Below are 16,239 nucleotides of genomic sequence, written 5' to 3' on the forward strand. Positions count from 1 at the left end.
CAGAAGCACCTCAGCAGACTGCAGTGGGCCTCATTTGTAGTATCACCCAGTCAGACTGTCAGGCTTTCATGTGATTTATAACCCTGCCTAGGCTTTAGGATTCATTCATGGCAGAAATAAAGGCCTCAGTCTCAAATGTTTCCGTAACTCCCCTACGTGACAGTTTTACAAAATGGAAAAAACAGCGTTTTCAGTAACAACCACAAAAATAGAGAATGATCCCCAACTATGTTGATTACCTACCATATAGTTAATTAATTACCCCATGCTAAAAATCATAGGAAATACATACAAGTATAAGACATGACACTTAACCAAGAGTTTAGAATCTAATCAGGGAAATATTAAGTGTATAGAAATTAAACACACACAGACACATACACATATATACATCAAGACAATATGGAACAAATCAAAGTACTAGAGAAGTACAAACAGAAGGCAATGGACAATTAAGCGATTTGGAAATACAACCAGAGAATTTGAGCTCCAGGGAGATGTTTAAATAGTGGGAAATATTTGCCCAACAAAGGAAAATTGAGAGAACATTTTGGTTCAGAGGATGGTAATGTGGAAGTACTAGATATGATTACTGCATAATGAGGAGTTCAGTTTGGCTGCAATGAAGATTATGAGTAATGGAGTAGTAACAAGGAAGGCTGGAAAGAAGGACCTGAACAAGATATAGGGTGTCAAATGCCAGAGGTTTGAATCCTAAGCCTATTCTAGAGTAATACAACTTTTAAAGATTTTTGAGCAGTATAGTAATAAGAAAGAAGAGCTTAAGATTTATTCAGTGATGATATATAAAATATACTGGAAAGGTGACAAACTCAAAGAAGCAGTATCACAACAGTTAAGTGTATAGTGTTAAGAACTTATCTTAAGATATCGATGATGGAAAGGAAAAAGATATTTGAAGCCCACTGTGAGTAAAGTGACAGACCTTGATGATTAAATGAAATAAAATCATGGATAGCTATGAGCCTTAGGGAACAGAAGAACACTACTATGAGTTATAGAAATGTAGAAATTATAAAATGCTGACTTGGCTTGTAAATATCCAGCAGACGAAAATATGGAATGGGGATTGAGAGATAGAAAGCATTGTGAGGTAGCAAGTTTAGTCCCCAGTGTTTACGATAAGTAGAGCAATTCATTAAACAAAACCTTGTCAATTAAGAATCTAACATAATAGCTTCCAGGAAAAAGATTTTGACTTCGAAGATAATCAAGTCCTGGGTGCTATAAACTACAGCTTTGAGGTATATACTGTCCTGATGAAAACCTTTCACATTTGCATTCTGAAAGCAATGAAAAAAGTTTAAGCTCCTAGGACAAAGTCTGCTGAACTGAAACTATTTTTAAAATATAAACAAATATGTACACATTGTATTGCTGTCAAAACAATAGCTGGAAAGAGGGGCTTTGTTTGGATTACAAAAATGAAAAAATTATCTATAAATGCTAGATATTAAGTGTAATATGAATGAACACATTGTCTACAAAGAAAAAGAAAAATTAGAACAAGTCTTTACAGGTAGGGGAGGGCGCCTGGGTGGCTCAGTCGGTTGGGCATCTGACTTCAGCTCGGGTCATGATCTCACGGTTCGTGGGTTTGAGCCCCACATCGGGCTCTGTGCTGACAGCTCAGAGCCTGGAGCCTGCTTTGGATTCTGTGTCTCCCTCTCTCTCTCTGCCCCTTCCCCCACTCATGCTCTCTCTCTCTCTCAAAAATAAACATTAAAAAAAAAATTAACAGGTACGAGAAATGATCTCTTTACTCAGGCTAATCTTAAAAACTAGAATTTTCATATTCTGGACACTGGTCACTTTTTAAAATGGAAAATCCAACCTTTTGAAGCTCAGTTTATTTCCTATTTGGCCTAAGTACATGGCCTTGACAGAGTCAAGAACTGTCATGAAAGTGAAGGCAGTAATGTCACAAAGCAGAACCTGGCTTGGCTCATATAGTTCCAATTTTTGCCTCTGAATCTTGATAACCTGGAAGTTTTTAAGAAAACAGACCTCGATTAAACTACTGGATCCTGCTAAAAGCAGCAAAATTTTAGTATTAGAGATCCTCATTAGCTTTCTCTCAGATTGAAAAAAAGTTGGGTATTAAACTTATTTAAATTAACCATTTTTACATTTAACTTTTTTGTGACAAATTAGGGTTGAGTTATATGTAATTATGAGATGAACTGAATCCTCTCTACCCTTAATTCTACCAGATGACCTATTGCTAAACTGTCACTGTAAGAAGGCACTGAATGATCCCTATACCTTCATTCATTGAACTATGACAAATTCTGGAAATATTTATGTGTGTGTTTAAAATATATAAAACAGCCTCCATCTCTTCATTCTTTTGTAACCAACGGAGAGTTTTGTGCACAGAAAATCTGTAATTGTTTTTAAATGGAATGGCAGATTTAAAGTAATTTAAGTAATGTCTGTGTTTCTCTAAGAGCACACAGAATCTGTGAGATGGATAATACTGTCTCAGAGTTCCCAGATAATATGTATAAGAATGTGCTTATCTTTTTTTCCATGGAGACGAAAATTATAAAGAAAGGCTCAAAAACTCCCAAACAAAGACCAGAAAGAGAACCAGACACTCACTAGTCGGTCTCTGTCATTTTGGAGTGATGACATAGCTTTTTTTAAACTCTGGACTTCAGCTAGGCTGGTCACAGGCTGGGCCGCAGACCTCTGCTTCCCCTCCTCCAACTTGCGGAATTTCTGCAGTTCATTCAACAGGTGATCTCTCTCATTCTGTAGACTGGCCATAGCCTTGGAAAAGGACTGCACTTGACTGTAAGAATCTTCTAGTTGTGAGGACAAGTGAAGCAGTTGCTCATCTTTGGACAAAAGCTGTTGGTTAAGTTTCTCAAGGTGAGGCAAGCTGCTATCCTCAGTGGAGTTCGCTGAAAGGGCAGCTTTAGAAACAAGAGCATCTCTCTCCCTGCTTAAGAGGCCCTGTTCTTCTCTCAGCTGTGCCAGCTCCTCGAGACTGGCCTCGTATTTCCTTTTCAGTTCATCAAGCTCCTCATTGGCATGATCCCTGCTATTTTGTAGGGAGTTCATAGACCTTCCGAAAGACTGGATTTGTGCTGTGAGATCTTTATTTTCTTTGGTGACCATGAGTAATTTCTGTTCCATCTCCACTAGATCTCTTGCTAGCTCTGCCACTCTCTCTTCTGCAGTTTCTGTTTCATTTCGCATTATTCCGGCATCATGGTGAAGATGCTTTAATTCTTTCTTCAGTTTATCTTCAATTTCACCCACTTTCTTGGCAGCTTCCTTCTGAACACAAATCAACTCCTTTTCCAGTTCTGTAATTCTCTTCTGAGAGGAGGAAAGGGTAGTACTTAACTTCTGTACTTCTTCTTCTTTTACTTTTAATTGGGCCTGAAATATCCCTAAAGTTCCTTCTTCTTGCAAGGCTGTCAACTGTTTCTTTAGTTGAGATATAGATGCATTCAAGCTCTCAATCTCTCTAGACAAACTTTGTTTCTCCTCCTCTAGAGCAAGTGAGGACCTCCGCAGATCCTCCTTTGCTTCCTCAGACTCCTTCAGCTTTCCTTCCAATTTAGCACATTCACTTTTTAGCTCCTTATTCTGCTGAAGTTGGGCTTCAAGTAGTTGTTTTTGCTGGCAGTCCTTTCTTGATATCACTTGGTTCAGGTCTTCTCTATACTGGATCAGTTCTGCATCTAATTTGGCATTCTCAGAATTGAGATCATCCATATGACTTCTCAAGCATCGAATTTCTTCTTTAAGCTTGTTATTCTCAGCAGCAGCTTCTTGGATGAGTTGATCTTTTTCCAAGATGACAGAGAGATGTCGCTCTTCCAGCTGTTGGTAGTCGCCTACTATGCGGTCTCGGTCATCCTGGAGAGAAGACATGGATTTAACGAAGGAATTCAACTGAGCCTTCTGCTGCAAGTTTTCCTTCTTGATGGTTTTCAGTGTTTCCATAAGCTGGTTGGTTTTGTCAACAGCTTTTTTGTTCTCCTCTTCTAAGACAATATTCTCCTCTTCCTCCTGGGACAACAGGTTTTCCAATTCTTTAATTTCTTTATTATGTTGCTGATGTAGTTCAGCAACAGCTACTTGGATTGCCTGTTCCTTGGCAGAAAGCAGGCTTATAATCTTCTGCTCCTTCATGCTTATTTCTTCATGCAGCCTACTAGTCAGTTGTCTGGAGGCCTGAAGATCAGTCTCTAGCTGTTCATAACTGAACTTACAATTCTGGATGTCAGCCTCTTGCTGCTTTATGATCCCTTCCAAATTCTCTTTCTTTTCCTTACATTTTTCTAAAGAATTATTTAAATCAGTCGACTGGTCTCTGAGAATCTTAAGTTCTGATTCCAACTTAGCTAATTCATTCTGAGAACTGTGGTACAGATGCCGAGTCTCTTCTAGCTGGGACAAAAGTTCTTTGTTTTCCCCTTGCAGAGTATCACAGACCTTTTGTTGAAGCTGGACCTCTGTCTGGGCCTTGGACTCCCAAATTTGCTTATCATGTTCAAGCCTGGAAAAAAAGAGAGGAGGTCATTAATTACAGATTTCAAGGAAAAACTACCTGATGCCTAAGGAACACATACAACAAGTACTCAGACCTACAAATGAATCAATATTTATGATTCAAGGTGCTCATCCTTTTAATGAAGAGATATTAGTTCTATTGAGTGCTCTGTATCAAAGGTATATTGTACCTAAGGGTATTTCAGTCATAAACTCCCAAATATCTTGCTGATTTTAGTGGCATGACTTTGCACACTCTAGAAAGCAATATTTTCTATTTTGTTTTACTTTGCTCCAGACAAGCTAATGTCTAGCTTCTTAAAGGAATTATCTTGGTGTGACAGACCATGAGGAAACCTGTCTCAGAGCAGAAAAATCCTATTAAAAGTGGAGGAGTACCAAGTGTTAGTTCCTGAGCTTGAAAAGTGATATAAAATTGGTGTTAGAGGAAAAGAACTCTAACAGGTATATGCAGTATGAATTAATGTGAAATATAGGGAAGAGAAAAGAGGAGATCATTTAGGAAGCTAAAGCAGTCATTTGGGAGTACCACAGTAAAAACCCAGACAAAGATAGTGGAAATGAAAACGAAAAGGGAGAAATCAAAGAGATCTCTCAATAGAAAGATGGGAAGAGAAGCAAACATGGATATTTCACCTTAATACTAGTCAAAAATCACTGAAAAAAAAAAAAAAGAAGTGAGGGAGAATATAGCTTCTAGAGAAGTCTAAGCCAAAATGAGTCCTGTAATATCAAAGGCAATAGAAATAGTTTAAATAGTGACTTTCTTTGCCTTCAGTTACATTTAGAAGAGCATAAAACTTATCCATTTACCTGGAAATGTTGATCTTCAGTTCTTCCATGTGGATGGACATCTGCCTAAGCTGATCCTTTAGAACACTGCAATTCTCCTCTTTGAGTCTAATTTCTTCTTCTTTTGTTTGAATAGCATCACTGAATTTCCTCTCCCACTTCTTGGCTTCATCTATTACCCTGTCCCGATCATCCTGGAGGGAAGACATGCTCTTAGTGAAAGCTGCAAGCTGGGCCACAGTACTATCAAGGTTTTCCTGAAGTTGCTTAACTTCCTTGTCTTTCTTGTTCAGAGTAATCTGAACCTCTCCAAATGTCTCTTCCAAGTGGGCTTTCTCTCTACGCAAAGCATCCAGTTTCTCTTGCATGTTCTTCTTCTCTTTCAGGTGTTTCTCTTCTACCTGCTCCAGTCTCCGCTCCAGATCTTCATCTTTTTGTTTCATTTGGCTTTTAACTGATTCTTTGTTGGACTGAAGTTCCTTTTTCAACTTGAGATTATCTGCTAGGACCCTTGCTGCTTCACTTTGAGTGTCATCTAGCAGTACTTTGAAGCTAGCCAATTCTGTTTCTGCCTTCTTGCGGTGTTCATTGGCTTGAGCCAGATTTTCTTTGGTTATTTCCAAATCTTTTTGGGACTCTGTTTGAACAAACTCTAGGGCCTTTACAGTTCTCTCCAGAGCACTAATTTTCTCTTGATACCTGATGCAGTCCTTCTGCAGCTGCTTTACTTCTTGTTGTTTTTCTTTTAACAGCTCTTGAAGTTCCTTTGCATGGCTTTTATTGCCAGGTTCCTTCTGAGCACCTTGTATTTTCTCCAAATATTCCTTTCGTATTTCTGATTCCACCTTAGTTTTCTCCTTGACTAACTGCTGCTTTTCTTCTTCCAATTCACTCACACACTTTTTAAGGTTCTGCATTTCGGATTCCAGTAGCTCATTTTTTATTTGGGCATCTGTAACATCCTGATAGTAATTGCCAATGCTTCCATTAAGTTCTGCTAATTGATTCATAAGCCTCTCTTCCAAATCATCTTTCTCTTCTTCTGCTGTCTCCTTTAGCTTGGTAACTCTGGCAAGTTCTTCTTGCATTTGCTGATTTGATAGGTTTATTTTGGTTATTTCTTCCTGAAGTATTTTTAGTTCATCATCCTTTGCTGATATTTGACTCTGTAAGGTACTTCTCTCATTTTCTAAAGTCTGGTTAAATTCTCTTTCTTTCTGCTTCTCTTCCTCTAATTCAGCAATTTTTTCTTTGAGCTGATCAATCTGCTGCAGGCAGTTATTAATTTCATCATTTGAACTGACATTCTCATTTTCATCAGGCTTCTTGGCACTGTTCTCAGATGGAACAGATTCTGAATATTCAGTCCTTGTGCTCATGTTCAGAGAGCTTTGTTCATTAGAATCACCTGGGACAGACTGTGTTGTCCCTTCAAAGATATCCCTTTGGTTATCAGGTTTCTCAGTGGCCTCCAGGCTACCTTGTTTGGATACAGTACCTTCAACCTGATGCTTTAAATCTCGAACCTCTTCACATAGAGAGTCCTTCTCAGTCATTAAAGCCTCAAACTCCTTAGAAAGGGTTTTATACTCTGTTTTGACCCTTTCCAGTTCTTCTTTCAAGTTGGAATTGGAAGAAAGAAGTGCTTCCACATCATCATTCGATGTACCTCCTCCAGAATGTACCTCTGCTCTAAGCCGGTCATTCTCTTCTTCCAATTCTAGGATTTTCTGTTGTTTAGATTTAGCAAACTTTCTCATCTTTTCTTTCATTTCCTCCATTTCCCGTTCAGCTTCCTGTAATTGCTTTTCTGCCTCTTTCTTGTTTGCTTCTGTGCTTCTCAACTTGCCATACAGTTCTTGCTTCTCTTGCCTCACAGTTTCCACGACATGCTGAATCCTTTCTGCCTCATTACTAACATTCTCATATGACTGCAGAAGGATTTCATACTCCTTTTGTAACTCTTTGTGTTTCTCTTGCCACTCAGCGCTTTCTGCAATCTTAGAACATTTCAAAGATTCAATTTCCTTCACTAAGTTTTTCTTGTCTTCAGTAAGATCCTCCAGAGCTAATTTCAGACTTTCACAAGAGCCACTGAGACTTTGATTTTCCATTAAAGATCTGTCCATTTCTGTAATGAGCTTGTCTCTTTCTTCCTGAAGAAGAGCTAACTTTCCTAAGAATGTATCTTTTTCTTTATTTTGAGCAGAAACTTGGCTTTCCACATCTGCCAGAGACTTAGTGAGATGTTCAATGGTTTCTCTGGCCAAAGACAATTCCTCTTGGAGACTTTTGTTTTCTTTTAGTGCTTCTTTTCGGGAAATAAGAGCAGCTTGCAGTTTCCTCTGTATTTGTTGCTTTGCTTTACTTTCTTCCCCAGTCTCCTCTGGTTTTTGCTTCATTTCACAAAGTTCCACCTGCAACTGCTTTATCTTCTCATCATGTTCTTTGGCTTGCATTTCCAGCTGTGTATGGAGAGCCTTGATTAAATCCTCTTGTTCCATTATCTCTGTCTGTACTTTCATAAGCGCCTCTTCTTTCTCACTAAGCTGTCCAGAAAGGTATCTAACTTCTTCTTCCTTTTTGCTTAGGAGTTTCTGCAATTCATCTAGTTCAGGCTGTAATTCTCTTAAATGTTCTAATCCAGCAATTTCTAGCTGACTGCTTTCCAACTTCTGCCTCAGGCTTTCTGCATGGGTTTCAGCCTCATGGGATGCTGTCTTCAGGCTCCGGATTTCCAAATCCTGTTTATTTATCTGCTCTTGTAACTGAAATACCTCTTCTGATTTTTTAGTGAGCTCACTTGTCACAGAACTAATCTTCAATTCCAACTCCTCTTTCTGGGCCTCTATCTCTTTCAGCTGGTTCTTAATCTGGACAACAGAAGTACTGCTCTGCAGAGCATCTGCATCTCTAGGAGAAAGCAAGTCAGATTCTGAAACAGATTGAGCAGGTTGCTGCTCTGTGGCTTTGAATAAAGGTTCTTTTAAACTTTGATTTGGAGGTCCTGGATCCTGCTGGTCGATGCTCAGGAGTTTTCTGTCTACAGACTCCTTTACTTGAATCTGGAGTTGTCTTAGTTGGTCTCCGATGTCCTCATTTTCCTTCCTCTGCTCATCAAATTGATCTCGTAAGTGATTATAATCATCCTTCTGTTGCTTTAGTTCCTCTCTAAGATGTCTTTCTTTTTCTTGTGCCTTCTGTAGAATCGCCTTTCGAGAGGTTAACACCTCCTGTAGTTTCTTTTGAAGTTGCTCCTTTTCTTTTTCAAGGTCCAGCATCTTTTCTTCCAGCTCTGGTTTCCAGTGTTCTCCACTGCCCACACCAGGTGGACTGATGGCCACTGTTTCTTTTACAGGTGCTGCTGAGTCTCCATCACCTACATCCTTGTTACCTGTGGTTAACTTTTGGATAACTGCTTGGTTTTCAATGATTTCTGCTTGCAGCAAATCTATTTTGTTTGTCTTCTCTTGCAGGTTCTGATTCATCTGTTTGATCACAGCCTGTAACTCTTCTTCAGCTGCTACCTTCTCTTCTAAATCCTTCCTTACATGCTCTAGCTCCACCTCTTTCTCAGATATTATCTGTTTTAAAGAAATTTCTATTTCTTGGCACTTAGCAGTCACACATTTTTCTGAGTCTTCTTTGCTTTCTTTGTCTTCTTCCATTTCTCTCTTCTCACTCTCATTGAGTGGGATCTCTTTCGTAGATTCATCTTTCACTTTGGCCAATTCCTCTTCTAATCTACTGACTCTCTGTAGAAGTTCCTTTCTGTTAATAAGAGCTGCCTGGAGCTTTCTCTTTCTCTGTTCACTTTCTTTCTTTACAAGGTCTAATTCATGCTGAAGTTCTTCTTTACTTAGGAGCCCTGCTGGGTTCAGCTCATCATAATTCTGTTTAAGGCCAGAAACAACTTCTTTATCTTCTTCTATCTGCTCTTTTTTTGCCTCTTCAGCCCTGGATAATAAGTTCAACTGTTCTTTAAGAGTCTTAATTTCAATCCCAAGAGAAAACTTCTCCTCATTAAGCTGAACCATTTTCTCAGTCATACTGAAGCTGATTTCCGTCACTTGCTGATCCTTCTCTATGATGGTTTGTCGGAGGGTTTCCACATCTCTTTTTTTCTCTAATAAGAGTTGATCCATTTTTGCTATTTCAAGTTCCTTCTGTGAAAGAGCCTGAGAAAGTTCTTCCATCTTATTTGATATATTCCTTACACATTCTGCGCCTTCAAGAACTTCATTTTCCTTCTTCTCCAGCTGGCTTTGCAGGCTTTTTATCAGTGCACTCTGCTCAGAAAACTGAAGCTGCAAACCATCGAGTTCATTCTGCAAAACTTCAATCTTCACATCTTTAGATTTGGCTTCTATGCTGAGACTGTGGATCTGTTCAGTAAGCAAGTTGTGATGAGTCGTTTGACTTTCATAGTCAAGTCTTCTTTGCCTTTCTGCTTCTGCAAGGCTCACTTCCAGTTGTTGTACCTGAGCCCTCAGTTCCGTTACCACACTAAGTTCCTTCACTTGAGAGAGAAGTTGGTCTCTTTCTTCAGACAAAGCAGTGAATGCACTGTTGGTATTTTCGGCATTTTTCCTAAACTCATCAATCAACTGGGTTAGGTTGCTGATTTCTTTAGTTTTCTCATCTAAATTTTCCTCATAGATTTCCTCTGCTTTATGAGAGCTTATCTCGAGCTCCAAAATTTGCCTTTTTAGCCTTTCCAATTCATCCTGGTGACACTGACAAATTCCTGGTACAGCAGAAAGGGATTTATCAACATCATCCTGTTTGGTTGATTTTAATTCCATTTCAGTGTCATTTAAAGATATATCTTCAGATGTTCTATTTTGATGTTTAGTACTCATCTGCTTTTCTTTTTCAAGTGTTGGAAGACTGCTCCCTTCATGTGGCATTGGGGGAAAATGTTGCCCTGTATCTTCAGGCAATACTTTCATGCTAACTGTAAGTATTCCTTCACTTTCTGCCTGCTTCATTTCTTTCTGGTCAGGGACCTCAGCGTCCTCCTCGGCCTTTTTCCCCTGGAGCTGCAGCTTAAGAAATGCAATCTCTTCTTGAGCTTCTTTCATTTCCAGCAATAAAACGGACAGTTCTTTATGTTTCTGAGAAAATGTGTTGTCTAAGACATCCTGTCCACTCTCCTCAGCAGAAGAGCTACTCTTGCCGAGTCCGGTAATATCAACCATGTTGACCTATTTTTTAAAAAAGAAAGGAAAAGCCTCAATCAGATGTCTTATAAGAAAGAGCCTAACTAAAAACTCATATTTCAGGCATTTTTCAAAACCTGAAAATCTCTAGTCCAAACCTCCTTCCATAAAGCTGCTAAATACTTTTAAAATCAGTTATTATTTCCCAAACTGGACCTCTGTGTGAGAGTACCCTGTCAATCCTATATTGAGGTCAAGCCATATTCATAAGACCTATATAGTAGCCTGGAACTCCTTTTCTGGATATCCCGTACTTGGGAAACTTTTTCTTTAGATTAAAATTCCTATTTGTTTCTCTTGAGAATTGCTTAAAAATAAAAAGAAAAGCAGGAAATGCATTAAATTTTGCTTGATCCCACACCAAAAAGGAAGTTATGAGATCCTTTTTCCTAAACTATCCGTTGAAATGGGAAATATTACATAAGATAGCCATTACCACCAGATAAGTGGATCATTAAACAAGTAGGTTGAGATAAACTACCATAATCAAATAACCAAAAAGAAGTTCCACTGAGGGGTGGGTATGAAATTACAGACTTGTCTGACAAAATATTAACCATTATTATTACAAAGATAGCTGTGTTAGACTGCTTAATCCATATACATTGTTTCTATAATTGTCTTCCTAGGAAACAAAATCAGTGAATCTCCTGGTAAATTTCATTAGAACTTTACTAAATTGAGTTTGGAGACAGTGTACACAATGAAATCTCCACCTTTGCCAACAGCACCATTTTTTTTCCCCCGAAAAAAATTCCAATTTGATAGGAGGGAAAAATCCCCACAGGACTGTCAAATAATGTAGTGGCCAAGAGTACAAGCTCTGCAATCCAACTGAGTTCACATCTTAGCTCTGCCATTTACTAGCAAAAGCTGGCACACAGTAAGTATCCAATGAATATTAGCTACTATGTTGGTAACATTCTCAGCCATTGAATAAGAAAAAATATTCATCACTTTAAAATTATTATTTCAAGAAAGGTTATAATTTTTCATAAGCATTATTTTTAATCATTTAAAATTCTCTGCTGTCTGCATTATTCATAATCAAATTTCTGGAGATTAACACTGGACAGAGTATTTAAGCACATGGAAAAAGCTCCTTTTATAATTTCTTCAGGTCACATGCTTATTTATCCATCCCTATATACACTAAAGACCTGATATAGTCAAGACATCACTTTCTGCCAGAAGACCTCAATATAATTCCTTTTTTGTTCTCTCTCTCGGCCTAAGTATATTTGTTTCCTCTTCTCCATCATGCCAGTTCACTCACTCTCTTCCTTCCCTTGGTCACACCCTCTGCTGCTCTCCATGAGATCTACTAAGTTCAATCAACTTTTTGGCTCAGGTGAAAAATCAATGTTATCCCTAAGATATATACCCAATGTTATACCAGAGAACTTTGTTTTTTCCAGCCACTCTCATTACTTTTTCTGCTAATACTAGCCTTTCCCTTTCAGCTGAGCTTACACTTTCTATGCACCTTTTCTACTCACTTTCTCTTACCCCAAAGGATTATCTTAGGCACCCTTCCTTTTGCAATTTCTTTGTGTGTGTGTGTGTGGTTTTTTTCCCCTTTCTTTTCCCTTGTTCTCTGTTTTTGTGTTCTCCCTTCTGGTATTGTTTTTCTTTTTCTTTTTTTTTTAATGTTTTTATTTATTTTTGAGACAGAGAGAGAGAGAGAGAGAGCATGAGCAGGGAGGGGCAGAGAGAGAGGGAGTCACAGAATCCGAAGCAGGCTCCAGGCTCCGAGGTGTCAGCACAGAGCCCAACATGGGGCACGAACTCACGGACCGTGAGATCATGACCTGAGCTGAAGTCAGACGCTTAACTGACTGTGCCACCCAGGAGCCCCTGTTTTTCTTTTTCTTAAGAAATTAGCATCTTTCTTACCTGTTCCTCTTTTTTGATCTAAGTTATCTTGTTTTCACTAGATACTACTGCTAAGCATCTTAAAACATTAAGCACCTGCTTGGCCAAACACGACTCATTTTTACTCTGTCAGTATCCATATAATGCTATAACTTTCAAATTTTAGTTTCCTTTTGCCAAGTTTGTGAACAGCACATCAGCAGTCCCATAAAAAAATACTAAATATAAGTATAATGGTTAATTTTATTGTCAACTTTGCTAAAGCATAGTACCCAGATACGTGGTCAAACATTATTCTAGAATTATTCTACATGTGTCTGTGAAGGTATTTTTTAGGTGAAATAAACATTTAAATCAGTAGGCTTTGATTACCCTCCACAATGTAAGTGGGCCTCATCTAATCAGTTGAGGCCTTAACCAAAAAAAAAAAAAAAAAAAAAAAGACTGACACCTCCAAACAGAGGGAATTCTGCCACCAGACTGCCTTTAGACTCGAACTGTAACTCTTCCCTCGGTCTCTACCCTGCTGGCCTACCCTCTAGATTTTGGATTTGCTAGCTCCCACAATTGCATGAACTAATTCCCTTAAAATAAATCTCTCTCTCTACATATATACACACTCCCTATTTTGTTTCTCTGAAGAACTCTAATATAATTAAGCAGACACTTCTATTAAGAAGTTACATTATTCTTCAAGGCCACTTATGACTCTATCACTGACTTCTTAAAACAACAGAATATTTAGGAATCACACATTCTTATAAGTAATTTCAGGTTATAAAAAGCAGCATTCTTCAAAAATACTCTTTTTAATATAATCCTAAATGAAACTATGCCAATTTAGTGGAGGGGAACTAGAGATTTTATCTAATCTCCTCACTGAGAAACTTTTCCGAGATGGGCAAAGAAGTTGAGATAAATAATAACCCAGTATGAGAAAGGAATTATCAAATCCCAAACAAATGGCTACTATACTTGTATTCTGGTTCAGGACAAATAAAAAAAAAAAATCCAATATTTTGATATAAATGAGACCAAATGGGAAATAATAACCATTATAACTTTCTCTGTCAACATTAGAAAGTTGCTGAAATGTTTAGGTTTGAAGCTAACTTCTCTTGATCTAGTTCACATTCTGGTTATTTTAAGAACATATCACTTACCTCACTGACTTCTCTATCTGCCTCTCCACTTCTATTCTGAGCCTCCAGGAGAGTAATCTGAGAAGACAGTTTTTCTGAAAGTCACAAAATAAATATCCTTAGATGATTTATGTAGAGTGTTTGAGAAAACAGAGACATGATTGTGTGTGAGGCTATTTGAGATGCATGATATAATCCAAGAGGAAAGAAATAAACAAAATAGTTTTGGGAAGATAAAAGGCTTATTTTATCAAAAAGAAATGGCAAGAGAAGACGTGATATAAGACAGAATGGTGGGGAAAAAGACAGAATGGTTCTAGGTGATGATAGTTAATCTGAATGAAGTATATAAATAGTGGAGGGCTTTAGAGGAGAAGGATGCCAGAGCATGTGAAGAGTAGCAGCTATTTCTGTGGCACAATTTGGGACTTCTAGGGTAATAAATTTGCCTTGATTTATCCATAACCCTACTGTGTTCATAATATACATCTTACATTCATACAGCACTTAAAGGTCTTCAATGTTCTTTCACATATGTTTATAAAGACATCAAATTTTAGCACTAGAACACAGCTATCTAATCTCCTCAATGACCATATAAAGAAACATTGAAATGACATGACCTACAGCTAGTTCACAGAGAGCTGGGATCATAATCCAATCTTCTAAGTTCTACCCCATGTTCTATTTTGATACATATATCTAAAAAGGGTAGTAGTACCTTGGAGGATAAAAACACTGAGTATTAACATGCCCCCAAGAAGTTTATACACTTTCTGAGAAGCTAAGGCAGATATGTTAAAGGTAAAAAAAGCATTTTATACTACATCTAAATGTCTTAACATGACCTACATGGGCTCTCATGAGTTGACCCCACCTATTCTACAACCTTTTCTTCTGCACTGGCCTTTTTTTGCTCACTCTCCTCCCAAAATACTGGCTTTATTTCTGTCTGCAAACATATCAAGTTTATTCAGATTTCATGGTATTTGCACTGCTTTTTTCTCTGCTTGGAATGCTTCTTGCTTGGCCTTTTTGAATGGCTGTCCCCTTTTCTTCATTCAGGTTTCAAGTTCTCAGAGAGGCCTACCCTAATGACTCTAATGTTGCTTTCCTCTCTCCCCAGGCATACTTGCAGTTATCTATTTTATTTTTATCCTAATACTTATCATGTTCTGAAATTTTCTTATTTATATATCTGTTCATGGCCTATCTTCCCCTGTAATGTGTTAGGCAAGTTATCACAGCAACTAGATTACTGCTTGGCACATAGAATAGGTACCACAGAAATCTGCTAAATGAATGAATGACAATTCATGAAACAAATGAATTTGAGACAGTATATAATGTGTTCAGACATCTCATAAGATTATTTGAGGAAGAGGTACAGTGGTAGAAATGGAAGTGCAAAAGGGGAGTTGAATAGAATATGACACATAAAGCAAAGGTAACCTAAAACCAAACACAAAAACTAATACAGAAAACCTTAAGGGCAGTGATCCTTGCAGGAAAAAGCAAAGAGAATGGAACTTGTGTAACACCTCTAAACTATAATGAGCTATATGACAGTGATAAGCACTGTTTGCAAAACTGCAAAATAAGCATCATGGATAAAGTCTCAAAGAAGTGCTTTAAGTGGGTTGATTAATGAGCTGAATTTGTGGTGTTCTTTATATATTAGCAATGGTGGGAATAGTCTAATACAGATATATAATCCCCAGCTAAGTAGAACTGAAAAATGGTTAACGTGGAAATACTGTCTCTAGAGTTTAAGAAAGGTACAAACTTGGGGCACCTGGGTGGCTCAGTTGGTTAAGCATCCAACTTCAGCTCAGGTTATGATTACACAGTTCGTGAGTTCAAGCCCCTTGTTGACAGCTCAGAGCCTGGAGCCTGCTTCAGATTCTGTGTCTCCCTCTCTCTCTCTGCCCCTCCCCCACTAGGGCTCTGTCTCTCTCTCTTTCTCAAAAGTAAATAAACATTAAAAAAAATAAAAAGAAATGGTACAAACTTTACTTGGTAAAGTACCCTAGTTGAGGTCTGAAAGATGAGTAAGAATTAGCCTGACTAAAGGAAAGGGATAGGGTTGTAAGTAGTATATAGCATGAGCAAAACTCAAAATGTTTTCTACTTTTGGACCTTTATTTTACACTGATCTCTGTTACTTCATCCCCAAAATGTATTACCGGGAATACCCTTTCTCTCATCATTTTGCCTCTTTAAAAATTCATCCTCTTATTAAGGTCCTATTCAAGCCATGCTCCTGAAAAGATCCCTTGACCACTCCAAAATACTGATATCCTACAGCATTTACATCCCATAATGTAAAATGTTATACTTACATAAACACGGGTATGATGCTCTAATTGTTCATTGTGTATTAGTCCTATCTTTAATAACCACCAGCTGTGTTAAGATCATTGTCATCGAATCAGAAAATCTACATGTTATACATGTATAGTGATAAAAGTAGAAGCATGTGGGTTGAGAAGACAGAGAATTATGGTTTTCATTTATACGTACCATTCTCAGCTTTCAGCTCCTCCAGCTCTATAGAACTAAGGAGCAAAGCTCTCTTTTCATTCTCTAGTTCTATCACTTTCTTCTGCAAAAAGGCAATATTCTCCTCAGTGACTACCTAAAATGTAGAAAGA

The 16,239-nt window shown here is 38.0% G+C and overlaps 1 protein-coding gene across 9 annotated transcripts in view; it reads right to left on the reverse strand.

Moving 5' to 3' along the window:
• GOLGB1 (golgin B1) overlaps nucleotides 1-16,239 on the reverse strand; it is an 88,855-nt gene that overhangs the window by 28,427 nt on the left and 44,189 nt on the right. For all 9 annotated transcript variants that reach the window (XR_008422462.1, XR_008422461.1, XM_053903423.1 and 6 more), the window contains 4 exons: nucleotides 16,109-16,223; nucleotides 13,607-13,680; nucleotides 5,368-10,553; nucleotides 2,626-4,540 (listed from right to left, as the gene is read on the reverse strand). Coding sequence is in view for 7 of the 9 variants with exons in the window: in XM_053903423.1 (XP_053759398.1) it covers nucleotides 2,626-4,540; nucleotides 5,368-10,553; nucleotides 13,607-13,680; nucleotides 16,109-16,223 (7,290 nt within the window). In the remaining 2 variants the exon portion in view is untranslated. The remainder of the gene's footprint in view (nucleotides 1-2,625; nucleotides 4,541-5,367; nucleotides 10,554-13,606; nucleotides 13,681-16,108; nucleotides 16,224-16,239) is intronic.

The sequence above is a fragment of the Panthera pardus genome, unplaced genomic scaffold, assembly GCF_024362965.1.
Source record: "Panthera pardus isolate Hobbes unplaced genomic scaffold, ASM2436296v1 HiC_scaffold_16, whole genome shotgun sequence".
Lineage (NCBI taxonomy): Eukaryota > Metazoa > Chordata > Mammalia > Carnivora > Felidae > Panthera > Panthera pardus.